The sequence below is a fragment of the Ochlerotatus camptorhynchus genome, unplaced genomic scaffold (genome assembly GCF_037179485.1).
Source record: "Ochlerotatus camptorhynchus isolate MF236.1 unplaced genomic scaffold, CSIRO-AGI_Acam_v1.1 ptg000314l, whole genome shotgun sequence".
In the NCBI taxonomy this organism is placed as follows: domain Eukaryota; kingdom Metazoa; phylum Arthropoda; class Insecta; order Diptera; family Culicidae; genus Ochlerotatus; species Ochlerotatus camptorhynchus.
Window position 1 is genome coordinate 2923559 of NW_027040802.1, and position 25048 is coordinate 2948606.

Sequence of the window (25048 nt, forward strand, 5' to 3'; positions counted from 1 at the left end):
TTTAAATTTTCCTCTGCTCTATTATCTCGTGCCATTTTTAAGCTTATATATTACAAATATGTCTACACTTAGCATTTGCCGTAATTTGTATCCTTCTTTTAACAACACAGAGTTGCTTGTATATTGCTACGCGCACTTGCATAATCATAACTCCATTGTGTTCAGACAATCAATAATAATTACATCTCCCGCGACTAACACACCAGGATCTACGTGTTTCCGATCTCAATCAATTGAGAGAAGATTTGCTCCTAGTTAACATTCATGATAGTATACAAAATATATATATATTGCAAAACAATCGTCTGAAAATATATGGATGTGTGTTCTGTGTGTGTGTCCACTATGGAGGTGATTCTAATTTTGTTTCTTTGATTTTCCTCAGCTAGTGTTTACTTATTATTGTTCCAAGTACTTTTTGTGTCTCACGCTCCTAGGTATATATTCTAATAACTGTTTGCCTTAATCCCAGATTTTATCCGTTTGTGTGACTTATTTCGAATTGGAAATAATCTCTGTCTATCTACCAGTGCTGATCTACACTTTTTTTACTACTTAATCTTCTACAAAACCTATTATTTTGATCCAAGTTTGGATTTACCGTCCCGCTCTCGTTTGTTGCTAGGGTGCTTTTAGCTAAAGCAATCTACTAAATGAAGGACATTATTATTACAGTCTCACTACAACAGGAGAAAAAAGAAAAATAGAAGCAGCTAGAAGGTAACCGATTATGGAAAACACTATTAAATCAATGCTAGTTACATCTTGCTCACTAAACACATAATTATATCAATATTCCTGGTCTAAAACACTGTTGTTCCTCGCTTAAGACTAGCTCGTTTTGTTAATTTGCGTGTGTCATATCATAGCAGTGGGGGTGAGAAACCGACTTTAGATCCTAAAAACTATGCTTCCTAATTTTTTTTTAGAAAAAAAAAACATTGAGAATACTAAACAACTATACAATTAAATCTGCTCTCCTAACCAACTTACACATATTCTAGAAAATAAACAAATAGTACACCAAACTGTATAAATAGCCCCACTTTGCTACGGCCCTTGTTTTTAGTTCATCCATTTCTTGCAGTTGGGGGCACCGCACATACAGGAAATCTTGTGTGCGTCGTCTTCAATGTCGAATTTGTAGTCATACGACAATTCCTCACCACGGTTGATACGGCGCTTGGCAAAGATGATGATGCGCAACTCTCGTTCCACTTCGACGGTCTCGGTGACGCAGTTCGGATTGCACGAATGGTTGATGTAACGAGCCAGACCCCCTGACAGCGTCGCATCCACTACACGTTCCTCGTCCAAACGGAACATGTAGATACCACGGTTCTGTTGAGCAAAAACAAACGGTGAATATTTTCAACTAGGATGAGCAGTCGTCGAACAATAACACTTACCCGTGCCTCATATTGCTTCTCACGCAACTCGGAGACCTCCGTACGGATGACTTCTCCGATGTATTCGATCACCATCGTGTGCTTCTCGAGATCCCGCGCCGCGTACAGACCCAGACCTTGGATCTTGGACCGTGCCAGGAATACATTGTTGCGCCACTCTAGCTTCATCTTCTTATACTGTGAACTCTTGGAATGTACAAACTGTTTGCTGTAGGGACAGGCAACCTCTCCGGCAGGCGAGCTAGTCGGAACGAAAGTTGGTCGCTGGCTGACCGAACCCGTCCGCTGGGTGTGTGGCTTCTTCCACGACAGCGAATGTTTCAATTTTGGTTCCGTTCGAGCCGCTCCGGAAGGATTGATTGCCAAGGGCAGCTCCAGCAGCGGATTTCTACCATACTTGAACCGATAGTCGGTTAACGTTTCGATACCGGGAAGACTTTCCAGAATGCGAACCACGGCCGGTTCGGTCAAACCGAAAAGATCTTCTCCGGTGACGTACTTCGGGAAGAGCTGCACTATGTGGCAATCCTTCCGCAGGGTAGCCATCGGTTCCAGTATTCGCTGCCAAACAGCCTTCGGAGTGATGTCACGCAGTTCGATGTCTTCTTCGGTTGACTCCTGAACCAGAACCCGGAACTCCGGTCGACCGCATACGTCCGCAATGGAGCACACGTAGCGGCAGCGTTTGTTCGGTCGTCGCATCGACCAGTAGAAACGCATCTAGCGAGGCAGAACGAAATCATTAGTTAAACCATAAGCATTTAATATAAAGGATTGAGCAACTCACAATTTTATATCCAATCGGATAGATATAATTCGGTGTGTGGAAATTCTGCAACTGATGAGGCAGCAACTGGCCGACGCTTAAGAAAATCAAACTTCCCACCCGCAGCAGGTTGTTTGACTCTGAGTGGTGCATCACGGACGCCACTTGTCGGCTCTCGTCCCGGTCCACGTATACACGCCGCTGAACGCTGAGCGTCGTCAGTTCCGAATCCTTCTCGGTCTTTGGTGCATGTGACTGACACATGGTCGTTTTATTCTTGTAGAACACGCAGCTATCCTTCATGGCACAGCTCAAATGATACACATTGGCACAGCGTGTCTTGAAGCACTTGATCGTGGCACCAAGATTATTACAGAACGTACACACCAAGCTGAGACTCTGCTGAAGCGCGTTTTCCAGGTTCATCAATGCACCGTTCACGGTTTCGTAGACACCATCAGACCAGAGAGCACAGTTCAAATGAACCCACTTGTCAACATCGAAATTCAACAGCCGCGAAGGTCCATCCGCCACACCGTCACCGATGGTGTGACAGAATATGCAACGCCTCGTATCATCCGGCATTTTCGGAGTCGGCGTTACGGTGATGTTCATCCGGAACAGCATCTCAGTGATTTCCTTCTCCGTAGGCTTCTTATATTTTTGCACTGGGAAGCAATTAGATGCGAATAATTTGTACTTGACTCCTTTCAGTTGCTTCATCGGTGGTCCGGTTTCCTTATCCGCCTCGTCTAGCTTCTTTTTACGATCGTTCATCGAAGAATCCTTGCTATCCGACGACCGGATACTAGCCATACTGACATCACCGTCTTCATTCAGCTCCTGTTTTATGTCCATCGCACCCATGCTGAGATTCTCGTCCAGGTCCAGGTCAAACTTGGATGCCAAGTTCTCCCGGAGTTTGCTTATGTCCCCACCAACCAGTTTATCCTCGAGGATATTTGTTGGCCTCCACTGGAACTGCCGGTAGCAAGCCTTGCTGCAGAAGTACAGCTCCTCCGATTCCAGTTCCTGATTGACATGATTACCAAGCAACGGAAATTCCGATGGTTTCGCCGTGATCAGTGTATTCAGGATCACAACGTCGCAATGTCGGCAGAACTTGGCTGCCCCGTTCAGAATAGTTTGGATATCGATCGGAGCTCCTTCTTTGCCATCACGACCCTTGGTCCTGTACAGCCCAAGCTTTTGACTAGGTGGAGTAGTAGTCCGTTCAACAATCTGGTACGCCATTGGAGGTGGAATCTCCAGGATATTGGCAAGATCTCGGAGCACTCCAATTATGTCTTCCGCCGCGGACGATGTCAAGGTTAGAGTGACTGTAACGTTACTGGAATCCTTCAGTGGCGTTGGTGGCCCGAATCTCGATTTGATTCCAAGTGGTTCTCTGATTCCTTCGTTCTCCTTGTTGCTTCCAGGAACAACCAAACTCAAGGATTTATCCGCCGACAGCGAAATACCCTTTTTCAGCCTGATCGGAATCGGAGCGACAATCGGGACGATCGGTGACATCCGTTTGTAGACCATGGTCTGCTCGTCTTCGTTACTCTCCTCCTTTATGACTCGCAATCCAGGGAAGTGAATTGGAGACTCCCATCGGACGCATTCCGGGCTGGATGTGCTTACAATAGTATCCGGTGAGTCCAGATCTCGTTCTTTCACGAAATCGTACCGATAACGATCCTCGATCTCAAACTTTATCGGTGGGAATTCCTGATCGTAGAAGCCACGCTGCGTCGATGGTGGGACCGTTTCCGGTGGAGGAATTTTTACTCCAAATGGTTTCGTATTGTAAAAGTCGGCTACGTTCGGGATCTGTGCATGACCATAAGTCCCCGTAAGATCTCCATTTGTAATCGGATAGTTTTTCGTGCCAGAGAATTTACTTAGATCACCCGTCCCGAACAGCTGGCAAATGCCGTAGTTCCTGGGAAGTAAAGGTTCAAGGATCTGCATAGGAGGTAACTGTCTCAGCTGTAGCATCAGGTTGTCAATGTAAGTATCGTAGTCCTCCTCAAGTTTAGTGGATTTCCGTGGCTTCTTCTTCGACTGGTGCTGCTCCTTGTTGGACTGGATCTGCTGTTGGCGTCGATTTTTCTGGTACTCTCGTCGTTTCTTCTTCTTCAGCTCGTGAGCAATTTCGGCGGCAGTTTTAGCAGCGGCTTCCGTCGATGGTTGATCCATGGGTTCCTCTTTGTTTTGAGTTTGCACAAATTCCTGTTTTACCGAATCGGTGGGTGTCGGTACCGGTGAGGGGAAAACCGGTGAAGGGCCGGACATAAGCTCATCGGGGAATTCCTTCTTGACTTCTACCGGCGTTGGTGTTCGGGACATCTGTTGAGATGGATGGAATGAATACTGATTGAGTTGCTGCTGCTGCTGCTGCTGCTGCTGATGCTCTGGAGGTTTCATCTGCATTGTTTGAATCGGCGTGGGTTCTCGTTTGATGAAGCTGGCCATATTAGACATTTCAGCCGAAGATACAGGTAACTGAATCGTTTGCTGTTGTTGCAGTTGTTGTTGTTGTTGTTGCTGTTGGTGCAAATGCTGCTGATGTTGTTGCATATGTTGCTGATGTTGCTGCAGCTGCTGGTGCTGCAGCAGCTGTTGTGGTAGCTGCTGTTGCTGGATGACTGGGTGCGTGATTTGTGTGACGGTCATTTGTCCGGATTCGGTCTTGACCGTACTTTGGACGGTAATGGGTTGAGGTGCGGGACACGCTGCAGCTGCAGCGGAAGCCGCAGCAGCCTGCATCATTTCCTCTTTCTTCATACTGGCTGCCAACATGTTGGCGGCCAAGTTCGGCGTTGGATGGCTGGCGGAAATGGAAACCGAGGATGGTTTCGATACGAACGAGGTCTCTCGAGATACCAATTTTGTTGTGGTAACCTTATGCGGTTCGGATGTCGTGCTGGTGGTAGTGGCACTGGCCGTAGGCATCGTCACCGCTTGAGTGCTGATGATCTGTATTGCCGGAGGGTTGGCGGACGGTGGAATGACAGGTCGCGCTAGTTGAGCTTCCAGCGAACTCACAACACCTAAACTCGGAGCTCGTTGATTCGTTATCAAACTCGGAACTTGACGAGTCATCGATGGAGGTGTTGGAGAAGGAGTAGAACTAGATCCGGTGTTTTGAAGGAGTTGCTTCAACAGAACGTTTTGACTGTCGGACTCCAACTTCATGCCGGAAGGTGTGGACATGTTGGAGAACTTACAACCACTTCCCTGGCCTGTCGTTGAACTCACAGAAGAAGTAGAAGACACGTTGTTGTCATCCGTATTATCCATGGGTTCACTTTTGACCGTATTCGATGCTTCTAGACTGAGGCGTTTGCTCACGGTTTGACCAGATGGTTCTCGTGGGAACCCAGCAGGCACTTCGTCGGTTGATTTCGATCGACGGAACGATGAACCTTGTAGTTGGTTCTGTAGAAGCGTAGAAATCGTCGGTGAGCTCATCTTCATTGACTGCATAGGTTGAGACAAGGTTGCACTTAGGATACTGGTCGTGGTCGCTGAGGTAGTTCCAGAACTACTACTACTGGTAAGCTGAACACCAGTTCCAGGCGTAGAGATTACACCCGGTCGGGACGTTACAACCAATCCCGGTGGTTGACTAGTGTTCGTCGACAGCTCGCTAAAGTTCACGATCCTGGTTTGCGGTTGCTGAAGTGTACTGCTCAGAATGCTAGCTATACTGCTGGTACTGCTATTGTCTACGCTGCTCTTTGGGATTTCTACCGCTTGAATCCGAGCCTGACCTTGAATAATCACTCCCGCCTGATGAGCAGCTTGCTGTTGGAGTTGCTGTTGCTGCTGCTGATGTTGCTGTTGTAAATGTTGTTGTAACTGTTGTTGATTTTGTTGCTGTATTTTCATGACTTGTTGCTGCTGCAGCACTACCATCTGTTGTTTCTGTGCTTGAGCATGACTGATCTGCTTCTGTAGGGGGGCTCGCACCTGTTTCACCACCAAGATGTTACTCCCTCCGGGAGGAATAGCCGGTGAAACCCTTCCGATCTGTAACTGTTGATTCAAGAGTTTCGTTCCCGGTATCGATGAGATCGAAGTCGCAACCGAGCTGGATTGTGCTTGATCAGATTTGTTCGCACTGGATGCATTCGCTACGGCTGCCGCCGGGAGAATACTCTTACCGGATACGGTCTTCAAGATGCTTGCAATCGTTTCCGGTTTGCTCATGTTATCGCCCTTCGACGGTATTACGGTGTCGAAGGTTATGGTCGATATTGTGCTCGCAGAAGTAGCTGGAGTTGTAGTGATCACCGTTCCACTGGCTTCCGTCTTGATCGAAGATCCCGGCGGAGCAATACTCGAATTGATCGACGACATGATCGAGCGCACCTGTTGGGAAACGTTCATGGCATTCATGGTCAGCTCGTTTGGTTGAGATAGTGGTGATAGTTGCGGCATAACTAACCGCTGACCTGCCGGACCCAGAATTGGACTTTTAGAATTTTCCCGTGATTTTGAAATTACATGAACAGGAATGACACTATGCTTCTTTATTTCGCCGGAATGTGAATCGTTTGACCCTTCATGGGGAGCCATCGGATGGCTATCTACTTCAACAGTCGAGCCATCTGCACGGGACGCTTCATCCATGGCAACAGATTCAACCTTGTCCATTCCGAGTTGATCTGCATCTTCCTGTCCAATGGAACTGTCCGGAGATATTGAGTCATCTTCGAAGATTTTCGTCGGTAACGATGTATCCTGTGTTACCGTCAGTGAAGATAGCTTGGCATAGCTCATGCTTGGCGATGGAGCTTTGGGTTTCGCTTTCACAATCAGATTATCCATTGAAGTTGCCTGGATCGTAGATGGGTGGGATTGAGCCGTTACGCTTGGTCCTTGACCTGATGTTGGCTGAATGTGTTGAATTTTGATTTGTGAAGTCGTTTGAGGATGGACATGCTGCTGATGAGGAGTATTGGGACCTTGTGTCCTTTTAAAGGTCTTTGTTATGAAGGACGAGTGGTTCAGATTCAACGATGAAAGGGTCACCATACTGGTGGTGTTGATCTTCTGACCTGCGACAGAGATGACCGTTCCTGACGGATTCTTTGATATGTTACTTTTCAGTATCGGAACGGAAATGGTAGTGTTTCCAATCGAAAGCTTGGCAGTCGTCTCTGTTGCGTCCTTCACTAGCTTCTTGTGAGCTGCCGACACTGCTGTCCCCATTGAAGGTCGATTTTGGAGCAACGTTTTCTGGATAGCGATTCGTCCCGGGTAGGTAATGGGTTTCGGACTCTGCTGGAGTCCTACGGATATTACTGTAGTATCTTTGGTAGGTGTTTTCATACCAGCCTTCATTGCTTCTTCGCTTGTCAGTTCTTTGATGTCGTCGTCTTGCTTGCCATCAGCATCCTTGGGTCGACTGTCAATCATAGCTTCAAAATCCTCCGTGGTAGCAATGTTTCGTTCATTACTTTGAACTACTCTCTCTCCACTTTCTATAATGACCACACCGCTATTCGAATGGTCTCCCTCTTTCATAATTGTAGTCTTGATAATTTCAACACCCACGCTCTTGTCTCCATCCTTATTGCCATCCGCGACAACATCTTGCCCGAAAAGCTCATATTCCCCGCCTTCAATTTGCGCTCCCAACGGACTGGCCCCGATTTCATATCCGCTGTGAGCGAACGATTCCATTATGTCATCTCCTTCGGCAGCTGGCTGAGCAACCGAACTCAAAGACACTTCCGACGCCACCAATCCGAGCTTGTCCGTCTCGTCATCATAGTCCATCATTCTCTGTTTCTCATCCGGACTACTGTCAATCACAACTACTTCCTCCGAACTACCTACAGGTGGTTGGTTGGTTTTCTGCACAATCGTTAACCTATTGCGCATCATTGTAGCAGGTGCCTTTTTCGCCGCCGCATCCAAATGTTGTTGTGACGGTCCCGGTTGTCCTGCAGACGGTCCTGCCGCCTGCTGACCCGGAGGTTTACTTCCACCTTGCAGCTGTTGCTGCAGATGTCCCATCGGATGAGGACCCTTGCTTGGATTACCCCTGGCATTACCCCACATCGGTGATCCTCCACGGAGTCCCAGTTTGATGAAACCGTACTTCCCAAAGCAAGGCATGATAGGAATCGGGTTCGAAGGATGATTGATGCCTCCTCCACCACCTCCACTACCAGTGCTACTGCTAGCAACATTAGCCGGGACATTCATAGATCCTTCCATGGAATCTTGCTGCATGAATTGACCGGGACTAGGCCCGACACCCTGAGATCCGGCACTGGGTGGTCGTCGCATCATTTGCTGTTGCTGCTGCGGTTGTTGTTGATGCTGTTGTGGTTGTGGTTGTTGCGGTTGTTGTTGTGGTTGTTGTTGTTGTTGCTGCTGCTGCTGCTGCTGATAGTACAACATTGGGCTCTGGGGCATAGGCGAAGACGATGGCGTTGTTCTACCGCCTTGGCTCAATAATGGTGACGGAGGTTGTTGATGGACGGGACTTTGCTTGGCATAGTTGGTCTGCTGTTGGTTTTGCTGCTGCATCTGGTTCAGTTGATGCTGAATGTGTTGCTGCTGCTGCTGATGTTGCATTTGTATTTGCTGGGGCATCTGATGCTGTTGCATCATTTGCGAATGTTGCTGAGGTTGTTGCTGTTGTTGTTGATGTTGTTGTTGTTGCTGCTGTTGTTGCTGTTGCTGTTGCTGTTGTTGTTGTTGTTGTTGTTGTTGTTGTTGTTGTAATTGTTGCTGCAATATTTGTTGTCGTTGGAACTGCTGCATCCGCTGCTGCATTAACTGTTGTTGATGAAGTTGCTGCTGCTGATGCTGTTGTTGTTGTTGTTGTTGTTGCTGCTGCTGTTGCTGTTGTTGTGGAGTTCCAGGAGACATTATCGGCTGTGGACTACCAAGTGGTGAGGTATAACCAGGTTGCATTTGCCTAATGTTGGGATTTGGTTGTATCAGTTGCTGTTGCTGTTGCTGCTGTTGTTGTTGTTGTTGTTGTTGTTGATGCTGCTGCTGCTGCTGTTGCAGCGAATTCGCAACACGCATTCTAACATTCGGATCATTTGGAATAATTTGTGGCCTAACGAATCGTGTCTGTTGTTGACCCATCATCTGATTCTGCACAATGATGTTCTGCTGAGCATACTGTGCACCTGGACTGGTCACCATTCTGCCCGGTGGCATTTGCTGCCCGGATATCCGATGTTGCGGTGAGGTCATTCTCGGTGCCGGTGACGTCAATCTTCCCGGTATGGATGGAGACGGCGATGGTCCGGGGCTGAAAGGATTATCATCAGCCGCTTGTGAATGTGGCGTACCGATTCGGGGCGATTGCTGCATGGTATTGTACGGAGACATAGCACTATTCGAATTGGTATGGTGACTCGGACTTTGCATTATTGAGTTCACACTCGCTGGTCCAGGACTTTGAGACATTAGTGGACCAGGCGAATGCATTGGACTTTGGTTGGGTTGCAAAATTGGGTTATTCAAAGGCGACTGAGCCGGAGGTTGGTGAATCATGTTCTGTTGCGAACTCGGCGATGGTGACATGAGAGGTGACGGTGGAGCTATATGTGCCGGAGAGCTTCCGGGCGCAGTTGGCATATTTGCTTGCATTTTGGCTTGTTGCTTCGTCTTATACTCCTGTATAAGCACCGTATGCTGACGTTGCTGTTTTCTTGCATTATCCAGCTGTTTCTGGATGACTGCATGATCGGAGGTTACTTGCGTCAATTCCTTCGCATCCGGTTCGGATAGTTCATTTCCAGATTTTTTCAACTGACGCTGCTTAGTGTTCAGCTGCTTTTTCACCTTACGCAGTTTTCCAATTTCCGTCTCATAATGCTTCAACTGATTGGTGAGAGCCATATTTTGCTGGTTCATCCAATTCTCATAGTTGATCTGTGTTTGCCGCTCTTGATCGTTTGTGATATTCTCCGGTGGAACCGGAGGAGCCGGTTGTAGATTTGCTTGGTATAGCTGTATGGGCTTGTGGGTGTGTTCCATCGGTGGCTGTGCGATTGGCTGAGTTCCGCTTGGGCCAGCTGCTTTGTTCAGTGGATTTATCAGATTGGCAACAGCTCCTCCGGGAACTGGAGTTTGCGGACGCCATTGCGGTGTCGAAATGCGATGCTGCTGCATAATAAACTGACCACCACCAGGACCAGCTCCAACCGGGGATTGGATTTGCCCCGGTTGTTGATGAAGACCCTGCTGCGGCATAGGTGGTTGCTGCTGTTGCATTTGTGGTGGCAACTGACCGCCCGGTTGACCTGGATGAATGTTTTGCTGCAATACTCGCATACCTGGCTGCTGTTGTTGTTGCTGCTGTTGCTGTTGTTGCTGTTGTTGATTATTCAGGAGGTTTTCAAAGTCCTACGGAAGAGATAAAAAGAAAACAGTTGGACAAATGACATTGAGTGAATACTTGATGTAAAGTTAATTCATGACCGTTCAATGCTACATGTGATAGAAAAAAAAAAGTGTGACATTAATGTGATTTAGTTCAGGTCATAAATATAGCTTTTCTTATAAAAAACATAATAACATAATACATTATTCCAAGTAAGCACAAACAAAAATAGAGATGCATTTATTTTAGAGAACGCTCAGTGCGAGTTCATTTCCCGGAAATCATTTCACGGATACCCTATTTCCCGGATTGATCCATTTCGCGGAAAGACATTTCTCGGTAATTACGATGAAAAATTTCAATTTACTGCCATCCAACAAGGGTTGATTGCCCAGCCGTATATTTTGTTGTTCTTTTTTTTTATTGGTGGAGTAGAGCATCTTTGCCCTTAAATGAAAGTGTTTTATTATTGAAAGGATAGAAACGTTTTGTCAAGCCAAATTGATGTTATTTTCTTTTAAATAAAGGTCAGACTCGATTATCCGCCTTAATAATAACCATAAAAGAAAGCTTGACGATGTGTTCGGGGTATCTTCCAAACCATTTGTGGGATAGTTTACCCATCCGGGATATAGTTCGTTTATGGTATTTGTTTAGTAGGACGAAGGCTTGAAAAAAAAATCTCTCCGGATAATCGAGCTATTTTTTATCGTTGCAACAGTTGGGACAGTTTAATAGACGATGAAAATTAATTGCACGTTTTGAAATTATTTTATTTTGTTTTCCTGATGATGGTCACATTTAGCAATAACTAGGGAACAACTTTCGATCTTTCTTCAACAATGGCTGAAGCCACCCACAATTTTGAGTGTATCCATGCACACTAGGGTTGGTCAACCTCCTGATGTCCACAGCTATTCTGAAGATCTTCAACTGCCCAACATCTCAAATCACATTTCCTAATTATTCTTTCAAACACCAGGTTGTTCAGAAATTATTCCAAAGCCAAGTGATCATACATCTCCAAAAACTCGTCGGGATATTTGTTCAAAACTTCAGCTTGACCCGGTATCATTCTTAAGATTGTCAACTGCCCAACAATTCAAATCACATCTCAGATAGTCTTTCAACATACCAGGATGCACAGAAATTAATCAAAAGTCCTCCAGGTTATCAGAGATCTCCAAAAAGTTATTGTTATTGTTATTGCTCAGCTCACACCCTGGCCAACTATCGCCCGCCCATCTGCACTTAAACTAGGTGTGAACCTACGGAAATTTTGATCGTGGCCTATGCTAGACCGTACAGCATAACGACTTTCTTGCACCAGCAGGCCTGTTGCTCCCGTAGGCAGTCCCACTTGCTTCAGATTTGTAGGGGATAGTAAGAGAATAAAAGAATAGAGAAGAGCGATAGAGTATTTGTTGTTTTTCTGAAAAGAGAAGAACAAAAACAGAACGCCGACTTGTTGTGCTGCATGAGCTATGTCCGCTTTCAATCCCGCTCCTGCGGGTTACGTCCCTCTTCACGTGCTCACTCACTCAAGTATCCTGGGAACCTCCAGAGGTGTAGAGGGCCAACATGAGAAACCTCCATACTGAGCGGTTGCTTGACCTGGGCCCAGGTCAAATTCCTATTGGTTTGCTTGATTACCTTGTTGGGGTTTTGCTGCCATAAACCCCTGTGCCTTTGCTGTGACGCACTGATGAATTTGATTCACATGCTTCACACGCTTGTCTGCAGTGATATTGTCGGTTGTATATTATTTTTATTTTTATAATGAGCCGTATGAATAAAAAGAGTTTACTTTCCCGTGCTTTTCTTACGGGAAAAGTAAAGTAAACGCTTTTATTCATACGACCTATTGTTTTTCGGCTGCCAGTACGCTGCCAGCAACAATTTCCATTGGGGATCATTTGATACATTTGGGTTTCCTGCACATACGACTTTTTTCTAGATACAAGCTTCGTCCAGTCCAACCGGCATGATCCTTTCTGTCTGCTTCCTCTTGCCGGTGCAAGTTTAATTCTTCTTTTCTTGTTCAAACTTTCTCGCTACTTTCCTCTGAACTTCTGGTCGTGTTCCCATTTGTTCTCAGGCAGTTAATATTAGTACATGATAGGAAGAAAGAAATAGAACAAGTTAAGTGTGAGCCGCATGCATTGGTTACTTATTTGGGTCATGGTGTTGTGTTCCCTATTTATTTGCCTTTATTTCGCTCTTAGATCGCAACGTTTAACTCTCACACTGTTTTGGTGTTAATAAAACGCGTAACTAACTTTTTACTTATCTTTATTAACAACCATAATATTCACATTATAAACTACCGCGTTGACTGCGCACTCGTGAATGAATGGCAAATGAAACAATGACAAAGAGAGTGCACCAAGAGGTGTGTAGGTAGATATTTGTGTACCGAAAGAGGGGGATAACAAATACTACAACATCCTCCCTACTCTGAGAAAAGATGTTTATATTTACTTAAGGCAAAAATCTTTAAATTTCTCCGGTATTCGTTTCTCACGTTGTGGACGATTCATTCTTGTTGTACATTTCTCAGTTGAGACGTCCGTGTTTCCATCAGTCATTGATGTTGACGCACTTTGCCGAGCCCTATGCTGTTGCAACATGGGGTCTGTGGCATCGTTTGACAAGTCTGTGCTTTCTTTTCGGTTCCACTGGTTGAAGTTGAAAATTCTGTCGGTTGACTCGAAATATTGGATGGCGATAAACGGTCGTGCTACGTAGCGGGTTCCTTACGCGGCTTCAAATGGACAAGACTTCTACGATACTCGGCTCCGTCCACGTTGACCATGTAGGATCTTTCGTTCAATCGATCAGAAACAGTTTCAGGAGTCCGAAGCTTCGAAGTCTCTGGATGGAGCTGAACGTAAACCGGTGATCCAGTTTGTAGTTCAAGTAACGATCTTGATTTTTTTTGTCATAGTGATACCTTATTTCGCTTACGATTTTCTTCGATTGCAGATGGGACATTCTCCACTACCTTTGGTTGCAAGTTTGTTGCAGTTGTCGGTACACCACATCGTGTTGAACAGGAAAACAAACGAGCTGCTGGACTGGATCCAATCTTGTTGGGAATATTGCGCCAATGCAACAGAGCGTACCAAAAATCTGATCCGCTTTGTTCAGCCTTCTTCATCAACCTTTTAGCTATCTTCACGGCAGCCTCCGACTTCCCATTGGCTTGCTGATGATGAGGTGCAGACGTGACGTGATCAAAACTCCATTCGCCGGCAAACTTCACAATCTTTTGATTCACGAAGTTTTTACCATTGTCCGTCACTACTAGTTGTGGAATTCCGTGACGCGCGAAGTTTTCCTTACATGCAGCTACCACAGATTCTGGCGTCAGATCCTTTAACAAGTTGATCTCGTAAAAATCCGAGTAATGGTCCACTGTAACTAAAAATTTCCGTTTTAGACTATGGTAATCAGCAAAAAACACATCCATCGAAACCATCTGGAAAGGGTACACTGGAATCTTATGGCTTTGCATTGGTGGATTCGGTTGAGATGCAGCAAATTTAGCACAAATTGCACATTCCTTGACGACATCCTTGATCTGCGAACTCATTCCTGGCCAGAACAAATTCGCTCTTGCTAACTTCAGTGTAGCCTCCACACCATTGTGACTGATATGACAGCAATCCACAAGCTTTCTCCGGAGAACATACGGTATTAGTAGGCGGTCGTTCCTAAAGATCAAACCGTCCTGGGTAGACAGTTCGTTGCGGCAATTGTAGTAAATCTTGACGTTATTTGGCACACGATCAACCGAACTAGGCCAACCCTGGTGAATGTACTTGACGATGATCTGCATTGAATGATCCTTTCCACTTTCTTCCATTATCTCAGTGAGCCTTGTGTCCGAAATGCTGAGAAAGTTACTAAGTTTCACCTCTGATATTTCATCAAACACGCTGAATATATTAAGTTTTTCAAATTTTTCCACAGCATTTTCGTTTACCAATGGAGATCGAGACAAAGCATCTGCCACAACGTTTTCCTTACCCGTAACAAGCTCGATTGTCAAGTTGTAACGTTGAAGATTCAGCAATATATGTTGAAGACGTCGTGGCGGTGATAAGAGTGATTTTTTTAATATACTGATTAACGGTTTGTGGTCCGTTTTCACTGTAACCTTCGGATTACCAACAACCAACTGATCAAAACGAACACAAGCAAATACAATAGCGAGTAGCTCCTTCTCAATTTGAGCGTAGTTCTTCTCAGTGTTCGTCAACGTTCGTGACGCATATCCAATCACTCCGTTGTGCTGGAAAACTGCAACACCCAAACCATAGCAACTAGCATCGCACTCTATCACTAACGGTTGGGTCACGTCATAGTACACTGGAGTCGCTTTTTACGCGGGTGATACGTCCCGCGTAAAAAAAAACCGCGTAAATTCCGGAATCCGCGTACAAAAAAAACCCCGTAAATTCCGAAATCCGCGTAAAAAAAACCGAGTAAAAAAAGACCGTGTAAGAAAAAACCGCGTAAAAAGCGATATACCGCGTAAATTCTGAAATCCGCGTAAAAAAACCAAAATCCGCGTAAAAAAAAACCGCGTTAATTCCGGAATCCGCGTAAAAAAACCGCGTAAATTCCGAAATCCGCGTAAAAAAACCGTGTAAAAAAAACCGCGTAAAAAGCGACTCCAGTGTACTTCAGCGTCTTGATGTCCGATACCAAGGATTTCACTACTTTAAACTCATTTTCTTCGGTTGCTGTCCACTGCCACATAGCTGACTCGGAGATTAGTTTGCGCAGATTCGTCAAGTTAACACTGAGGTTCGGAATGTAACGGCTCAGGTAGTTGACCATCCCAACAAAACGATGGACCTCCTTTCTGTTGCATGGCTTCGCAAAGTTCTTGATATACGATATCTTCGCATCATCGGGTCGCAAACCGTGATCTATCAGCATATGACCATAAAATTTTACGTAAGTTTGACAGAGGTTCATCTTTGATCGATTCAACTTTACGTTGTTTTCTTGTAGACGAATAACGAGCTGTTGCAAGCATTTGTTGTGATTGATTAGCGCTTCTTCCATTGTATCACCTACACCGTAGATGAGCAAATCGTCAGCTAAGCATTCAACGCCTTTTAGTCCCTGAATGACTTCCTGCAGCTTAAGTTGAAAAATCTCTGGAGCTGGAGAAATTCCAAACGGCAGACGAGTCCATCGGTACCTACCGAATGGTGTCCAGAACGACTAGCCAAAAACCCTTGGTATCCGGTGCGTATCCACCGTGGAAAACACCTTAGCTTTTCCTAATTCTGGAAGGATTTCATCCAGCGTGGTGAACTGAAGATGTGGTCGTTTCAAAGCTTTGTTCAGATGGACAGGATCTAAGCAAATACGAATCCCTGAAACAAGCCCACCTCGTTGCACGATGATCAAATTACTGACCCAGTTGGTATTATGCTTCTCTTTCACAATGATTCCGTCCCTCTCCAGTGATTCCAATTCTTGCTTGAGCTTACCTCGCATTGCTATAGGAACCCTCCGGGGTGGTTGAATCGATGATTGAACACTGTTGTCTATCTCCAGCGCTACTGTGCCTGGAAACTTGCCGTAACCAGTGAACAGGTCCGGATGCTCTTCCATGATCTTCAGGGCTTCAACTCTATGTACGTTCAGGCACTTATCTGATGACATTGATGTTCTTGGATACAGATCCGATTCACCAAAGCTGCCTGTCTCACAAAATTTCACTAAGCCAAGCTCACGGGAAGCTCTGGATTTGCCGAAAGCAAAGGTCGATGGTCGACGTCCACAACCTGCAGAACCAGACGATACTTCCGTCCCGATCGTCGGCATTGCACCTTTACTTGACCCAGCACATTGATGGGGTTTCCACCAAAGCTTTGTAAGCTGAATGATGACGATTGTAGTGTTGTATTTAGATTACCAGTTAGCTCAATCAGGCTGGCGTACCCGATTACACTGGTGTTTGCACCGGTATCAACATCACAGAGTACTGGCTTCCACTTTTTTCCAAATTTCAGTTCCAGTTCTGCGACAACGTTGCCTCCATTGTCGGAGTAATCAAAAATTTTCCCGATTTCGTAATGCTCCTCACTTTCTTCCGATGTAGTATCCGTTCCTGAAAACGATTCCACTTGTGAGGTACTCTCTTCCTTCACCTCCTTGATCCGGCGATTCGGTTTCCGGTTCTTTGATTTCTCTCCAGCTCGACACACCTTTTCGAAGTGATTTTTTTCCTTTGCAACGATGACATCTCTTGCCGAGTGCAGGGCACACACCTTTAACAAACTCGTGGCTGTCCCCGCAGAACTTGCAGCGTTGTGCTTTCAATGGCTTCGAACGATTCTTCATTTTCTTTACTTTGTTGATTTCCGTTCCGGGTCCCAGAACACCTAGCTCCTGCGAGCGCCTGGCTGTTATCTCCTCCGCACGACACAAATCGACAGCCTTCATCAAAGTGATATCAGCAATCGTCAATATCTTGGTTCTCAGATGCTGCCACTTGTTCGACGTTACCACCTTGTACGTAATCAGGTCCGTCTCCAACTTTCCTAGCTGTCGTGTAACAAAATCGTCGATGGCCTCACGACTTGCTTGCGGTGCCGAGAAAAAATCCAGCCAATCAACGATCACGTTGCGCTTTGAGACCACTTTCTCTTTGATGGCAAGCAGAGCTGCTTGAGGATTTGCCTTCTCCTCCGTAATGAGTTCAAAATTGAAATATTTCTTCCTCGCTGGTTCACCTACCACAGTCAACAGGAAACTGACTTTTTGAGCATCCTCCTCTCGAGGCCAACGGTCCATTCCGATGGCTTTAGAGTAATTGTCCCAGCTCTTTTCAAAGAACTCGAAATTTTCTTCCATATCCCCCACCAAGGCCAATGGTGAGGGTTGCGGCACCTGCACACTGGCAGCGCACGGTTGCTGCACTTGCTGCTGCTGACGCTGCTGCGGTTGCAAAGCACCTGACGATGCATGCACTTCCTGCAACATCTGTCGCATCACGTTGGTCTGATGCTCCAGGAACATCTTGAACTGGCTGGCATCCATTTTGATGAGGACTACCACCAATTTTCACTTATAAAGCAAAATGGCCGCTGAAATCAAGCGACTCACCAAAAACGATTGCTTTTCAACGAAATGTTTGATTTTTTCCGCAATTTAACTTCACCGTCACAGAAAAACCGATTTGAAGCTCGCGATAGCTTCTGACACCATGTTTTGGTGTTAATAAAACGCGTAACTAACTATTTACTTACCTTTATTAACAACCATAATATTCACATTATAAACTACCGCGGTGACTGCGCACTCGTGAATGAATGGCAAATGAAACAATAACAAAGAGAGTGCACCAAGAGGTGTGAATGTGTAGGTAGATATTTGTGTACCGAAAGAGGGGGATAACAAATACTACAACATACACTATTATGGTCGGAAAAGAGAACCCATATTCAGTAATCTCTCGCGAACTGCGATGCAGAAGATATTAATAGCAAACTAATCTGGAACTGGTCTAAGACATATAACCCAGTGAGTATTGACACATCACAATGTTGTGATGGAGCACGGACGTGAGATTTACTAGAGTATTAAATGCAAAATGCAAATGCAAAATCTGACAAAACATCGTCAATCCCCTTATTCTTGGGCAGGGCCTGACGATGTGAATCTGATTTTGATCAGTGAACGGGCTCCATATGATACATTTTCTCACTATAAACCTGTCATGTCTAGCCTATCTGAACTATTTAATAAATGGAAACCATAACATGGGTTACGCTCCCCCTAAACGGGCCCTCCGCATCCTATCTCTGGCTTATCTCAAATGCCAATGGTTTGAATGTATCAATATATACATTGGAAATGACGTCAAAATTTTTTCAGATTTTAAAACTTCATTTCCTGTGATCTCGAAATGTTCATAGACCTATCACAAATTTTCAGAGGGTTTGAAAAAAAAATCTAGACCCAATATGCAGGTGTGGTGACCAAAAGGAGAATTCCGCGATAGCATAATTCGAAAACGTTTGTGACTTTACAACGTGTTTATTTCTCCCTTGTCCCAAACTTACTAACTGAAATCAACATGGTCGATTTTGATGCAGGGGTGTGTCCAGGTGCGCGCTGTTGTCCAGTGTTGGCAGTGCACACCACATAGTCCCCCCCCCTCCCAATTACACCAGGAGCCTGACTCTATGTCCTGATGGTGTAATTTTGGTATTCTGATCTGGTGATGAATGCTCACTTATACTTTGATCGCAAGCGATCTATTGAAATCCTCTGTACCTTCCCATTGATTTTCACGTCCATGTACTTCTCACATCGCTTCACTACTGCAAATGGTCCTTTATACGGTTGCACCAGAGGTCTCTTGACTGCGTCGATCCTGACAAAGACGTGGCTGCACTTGTTAAGCTCGGGGTTCACGAACACGGCTGGTTTTGCATGGTAAGCAGAATCAACTGGTTTCAGCTTGCTAAACGTGTCTCACAATTGCTTGGCGAAATCCGTTCTATCGATATCCAGACTTGAACGTTCTAAAAACTCCCCGGGAATCCGCATCGTTTGACCATACACCAACTCCGCAACTGAACAATCAAAATCCGATCGGAAAGACGTACGCAATCCCAGCATTATCATCGGTAATTTATCACACCAGTGCTTCGAATCAACAGGTTTATTGCAGCTTTCAAGGTTCGATGAAATCGCTCCACCAAACCATTTGATTGTGGGTGGTATGCCGTTGTTCGGATGTGTTTGGAACCCATGGCTTTAGCCAATTTACGAAACATCTCAGATTCGAATTGCCTTCCTTGATTTGTGGTGACTGTTTCTGGTACGCCGAAACGAGAAATCCAGATAACGCACATAGCCCGAGCGACAGTCTCAGCAGTCATGTCTTGAAGTGGTACGGCTTCAGGCCATCGAGAAAAACGGTCGATGATTGTTAGTAGATAGCGGTTGCCATTCGATGGTGGCAACGGTCCCACAATATCCACATGAACATGTCGAAAACGGCTGTTTGGCAGAGGAATACTCTGAAGCGGAGCTACTGTGGGGCGATGAATCTTGGAACGTTGGCATTGCAGGAAGTTCTGCACGAGTAACTTAATGTCTTTGTTCATGTTCTTCCATACGAACCGATCCGCTACAAGTCGTCGAGTAGAACGCACTCCTGGATGAGCAAGGCCATGGACATGTTGAAGAACAGCGTCACGATGCTGAGGTGGAACATATGGTCTTACTTTGTTTTGTGACACATCACAATACAGGTGTCTTGATGCTAAAGCTGTCTGGCGCAATTTCAGTTTCAACGCAGAAGACGAATCCAGCAGGCCTTGCAACTCGTTGTCAGCGACTTGATCATCAGCAATTTCGTCGTAGTCAATCGGGAAGAGAAATCGTTTCTGTTCTGGATAAGGCGTCTGCTACCAAGTTGAACTGTCCGCTGATATGACGAATATCGTTCGAAAATTCCGAGATTAACCGCAAGTACCGCTCCTCGTGTGGAAGACGACTGCTTGGACTTGAAGCCAAAGCGTGTGTTAACGGCATGTGATCGGTGTAAATAACGAATCTCCTTCCTTCCAGCATATGACGAAAGTATTGCACCGACATCTTCATCGCTGTCAGTTTCCGGCCAAACGTTGAATATTTCACCTAAGCCGGCGAGAACTTTTCCGAATAGCAGCCCCGTGGAACCCACTTGCTGCCGTTGAACTGCTGTACCACAGCGCCTGCTGCAGTATTTGGTGCATCGATAAGTAAACTCAACGGTTTCGAGGAATCGGGGTAATGCAAAAGTGCGGTTTTCGCTAGAGAGATTTTGCATTGATCGAATTGTTGGCATTATCGGTCCAAGCTATTTTCCGACAATCGTTCTTTTTATTTCCAGGAATTAGGTTTCGGAGATCAGCCTGTAGATCAGACGCGTGCGCGACAAACCTTTTGTAACAGTTCAGTCATGCAAGGAATCGTCTCAATTCTTTCACGGTGGAAGGGATTGGAAAGTCTGTAATTGCCTTGACTCTAACCGGCAAGGGGAGGATTCCATCCTTGTTCACCACGAATCCAAGAAAGTTAACTCTACTCTCTGCGAAACAGTTTTTGGCCACGTTTATAACAAGACCGTAGGATTTTAATCGTTGAAATACGGCCCGCACATGATTATAATGCTCTTCGGGTGTGTGTGACGCGATACAAATGTCGTCCACAAAGACCACCACAAAATCCATATCGCTGAAAACTCTGTGCATGAACCTCTGGAATGTTTGGCTAGCATTGCATAGCCCAAACTGCATTCGAGTAAACTCATAGAGGCCGAACGGAGTTATTACTGCAGCCTTGGGTATATCGTCCTCCTCCAGAGGAATTTGATGATATGCTCTTTCCAAATCCAGGGTTATGAATATGTTTTTTCCCTGGAAGGCGTTAAGCAAGTCTTGAATATGAGGTACACAAACCTCAATTCACCGGTCTCTTTTCGAAACGCAGTGAAGTGGGCTCGACCAACAACTGCTGGAGGGACGACAAATGTCGATATGGATCATAACCTGAAACTCTTTCTTGGCAGCATTCACCTTGTCCGGAGCCATTCGACGACACTTGTTTGCTACCGGTGGTTCTTTCGTCTGTATGTGAAGAGTAACGTCGTGTTGCACTGCTGTTTTTATCATTGTCGGCATGGTGACTTCCTTACATTCTTACAAAAGTTCTCGGAACGGATGATCTGCGGCAACTACTGTAACGCTGTGAACGGATGCATCAGTCAAACCTCCAGTCGACGAAAGCTTAGTTAGACCATCCACAAGGCGCCGGTGTTTCAGGTCTACCAATATGCCGAACGTTGCGAGAAAGTCAGCACCGATTATAGCAACGCCCACATCTGCCACGAGGAAAGACCAAATGAAGCGCCGACGTCGTCCTAAATCTGTGACGTATCGTTTATCCACAGACAAACAGACATAACACATTGAATATTTCTCACTGTAAAACATCGTCGCTAAAACATTACCCCCATCTGTTGAGTACACTGTGGTGGGTAGTACGCTAAACAGATGGCGGTAGTGTGTAAACGTCAAACGCAAGGAAACTGACTACGCGCGCCACAGGTGGCGGTACTACCAACTACGATACTTTTAAATTTACCGTTAAATGCTTGTTCGATGAACAACTTGCGAGTGTTATGTCTGTGGTTTATCGTACACTTTAATTCTTGATCCATTCGCTGCGTGTAAAACGAACGGTGTTGCACCTTTGCTCCTGTCCTTGTTTGTTGCTGGAATTATCGATACATCAGAACCGGTATCGATAAGAAATCTCATGTTGGATGAACGATCGTAAAACAGAACACGGCGGCTTTCCGGGTCTGCGTTCACTCCCGCCGTTTCGAGCGAACGAGATTCTAGTTTTTTTTGGATTGTACTTACAGGGTTCACGGCATTTCAAAGCACGCCCCCAAATTTCCGGTGGAACCAACATATTTCGTCGTCTGTCACTCGGCTTGATCTCGATGTGGATCGACTTCTGGAAGTCCCTCTCGACGATTTGAGGCTACGTATTTCTACTGTCAATGCCGCAATTTGGCTTTGAAACTCGGCGACGGCATCTGTTCCGGAGGAGCTGGTGGAGGCTGCGGCGACGTGTGACGAGGGAGCCTCAAGCATTTTGTCTGCCATCTCGGCGAGTTTCCCGATGGTACCATCACTGATAGCGAGAACGGCTTTGACACTCGGTGGCATCCGCTGGAGGAACAACATTTCCAGCAAATCATCCGTAACATTCAGGCCCGCAGCAAGTTCCTGCATTTTCGCCAGAAGATGTGTAGGACGCTTGTCTCCGAGGTCGCAAGCGCCCAAAAGTCGCTCCAATCTCCCTTGCGCTGACACTTGGAATCGGGAAATCAAACGCTTCTTGATGGTTTCGTATTTCTAGATAGAGCTGGAATTAGGGCCTAACAGCTTTTGTAAACAATTACTTCTCTTGATGATGTTGAACCGTCAAAATGCACCGCTTTGCTCGATTGGAACAGCTATTTTCAGTTTTGTGGTGACAGTCGTTCATACTTTTACTTCAGGGCTTTAACTAAAAGTGGTCATTTTATACGGTAGGTGAGGAGATGAAAGTATAGAGTTGATAGTTCCGTTGGTACGGCAGTGTGAAAAATGTATATAGAGAGTAGAAAGCAGGCAAACACAACTTTGAGGAAGGTACGAATCGGGATAATCATCTCTCTTTCCAAACTCCCCCTTTTGAAGGGGGTGATGAGGGGTATCCCCCCCCCCCCCACTGGCAAAAAAAGCTGATCACCGATTTGCTCATGTACTGACGATGTGTTTGAAACAGTTCTATCGAGTGTACCGCATTCAAGTTGTTATCTGGAGGGAGGCATATAGTCGTAGGTTTGGATGTTGCAGCTATTTAGAACAAAAAAAAAATGCAGCTATTGTTACCTTCACCACTGTATGTGCTCCTGTCATCGTGGACTTGACGATCTCGAGGAAACACGGGTAGGGGAGGTGCTGCTACTGTACCTTTCGACCAATGACAGTATGGTTGATGGTAAGCTCCCATCTAGATAAACCATAACCTATATTTAAGTTTGTATAATTTCTACGTGAAACGCCTAAATGTATGTATCTCCTATGTGATCATCACTGCACGGCGAATGAGAACGACTCAAATTTGAGTTTAGTTCACTCATAATCGCCAAAAGTGCAGGAACTCAGCGATGAGTTAATTTGCCTCATGTTTTCCCAGGTTTTTCCAGGATTTTCCAGGGAAAAATTCCCGAATTTGAGAAAAGTAAAGATTGGATTCACTCAGTCTATTGGTACTACTCCGAGACAGAATAAAATTTTCGTCAATTTCCTCATTTTCCGGCAGATTTTTGAGGTTTTCCACAGGAAACCATAAGACAAATTTTACTCATCGCTGAGTTCCTGCACTTTTGGCGATTATGAGTGAACTAAACTCAAATTTGAGTCGTTCTCATTCGCCGTGTGATCATCCAATGATTTTTGTGATTTTTGAGAACTTCTAGCGATTGGATCTACTTTAAACTTTTCAGACATGAAGTTTAATGATTATTTGAACTAACTCTTTGATTATTTTGATGTCACAATAATTGTTGACATGCTAAATAATGTTTCGACAATGACCAATTCCTCCCTTATATTTATTTCCGTAGGAGAAAATCACAATTCCATTTATTTCCTCTACGTGATGGTTTTGGTGGAATTGGTTATTTCTTAGGTTCATATTGTAGAATCATAATGTGGCTTCCAAACGTACATGATTTAGAATTTCTCATGCTTTTTAAAGTGTTCTTATATTAATTTCCACTAGTGTAGCATTCGCACGTGTTTTGGCTGAATGAACGCACCAGCACAATCAAATCGAAGTAGGACGGATAGGGAAAACTTTTCCCAACCCAAAGATGTTGTTAGTTTGCGTAGGCGAGCCTTGAGTCACGAGAAAAAAAGTTTCCGAAGTTTTGTTCACAATAGCTGTTGTGCTCTTTTCTGTTGTTGGACGTGTTTTGTTCGATTGGTTCCGCTATTTGACAGCTCAATTGGATCCCAAGATTCTATCCGCCAGACTATGAATATAGCGACTATAGGTTAGATCATAAAAATACACTGCTACATACTGGAACCGCAAAAATGAAGTTTATTAGCGGGAAGTAACACGTTTTACGAAAAATTTCGATTATACTTCCATTGAATTGAAACCAAACCCTAATTATTATTACAAACCATTGTCAACCAAAATTGTTCTACTAATTCAACGTAAAAAAAAACAACGCAAATTATAGCAAAAATCCGTTGAAATCAATCGGATAAGGTCAAACGATTAGCAAAAAAAAAAATCCACACGCACTCTCCAAACCAACCTCTTACCTGTTCACACAACATGTTCGGTGGCATGTTCGAATTGCTTATATCGTTGGCCGCCGCCGCCAGTTGGCCAGCTTGTTCGCGTTTCTCCTGCTCCAACAGGTCTTCCAAAAGTAGTCTTTGCTCCTGTAACAATTGGAATGCATTTTTGCACTTATTTGAAATAAGTTTGGAGTGGTTCACTCTTCTAGCTTCACTTTCCAGCTAGTTTCGGAAAGATTGAACACACGGAAATAGAACAAACGAAACTAATTAAGTAGCTACTCTATAGAGAGTCACACGTGCTGCATAAATATGCATCCTGATGCGGCCATGATCACATTCCCATGAGAGTGCACAACTATAGCTACATGCTCGATTACGAACGAATAGTGCGATAGGTTTGATGCGGGAAAATTTTCAGTGTGTTTTTTTTTTCTTTATCACAAAACTAGATAGATTCATTCCCGATTCATTTCATTGGGTATTATATAAAGCTTTCGGTAGAGAGTTAGGAACAGATGGGGGGAAATTGCAATCGCTTGATGGTTGTGGAAATGATGGGAAGCCTGCGATTTTGGATGAAACAAAACACATTGCCGTT

General features: G+C 45.0%; 1 protein-coding gene across 5 annotated transcripts in view; it reads right to left on the minus strand.

The window, feature by feature from the left end:
- Positions 1-25048, minus strand: part of LOC135707558 (histone-lysine N-methyltransferase 2C-like) — a 73728-nt gene continuing 48680 nt past the window's right edge. For 4 of the 5 annotated variants that reach the window (XM_065229402.1, XM_065229401.1, XM_065229404.1 and 1 more), the window contains 4 exons: positions 24469-24591; positions 2197-10569; positions 1410-2129; positions 1-1341 (listed from right to left, as the gene is read on the minus strand). In XM_065229402.1, coding sequence (XP_065085474.1) covers positions 1066-1341; positions 1410-2129; positions 2197-10569; positions 24469-24591 — 9492 coding nt within the window. In that variant the 3' untranslated portion in view covers positions 1-1065. The remainder of the gene's footprint in view (positions 1342-1409; positions 2130-2196; positions 10570-24468; positions 24592-25048) is intronic. The other variant, XM_065229403.1, reaches the window with a different exon arrangement.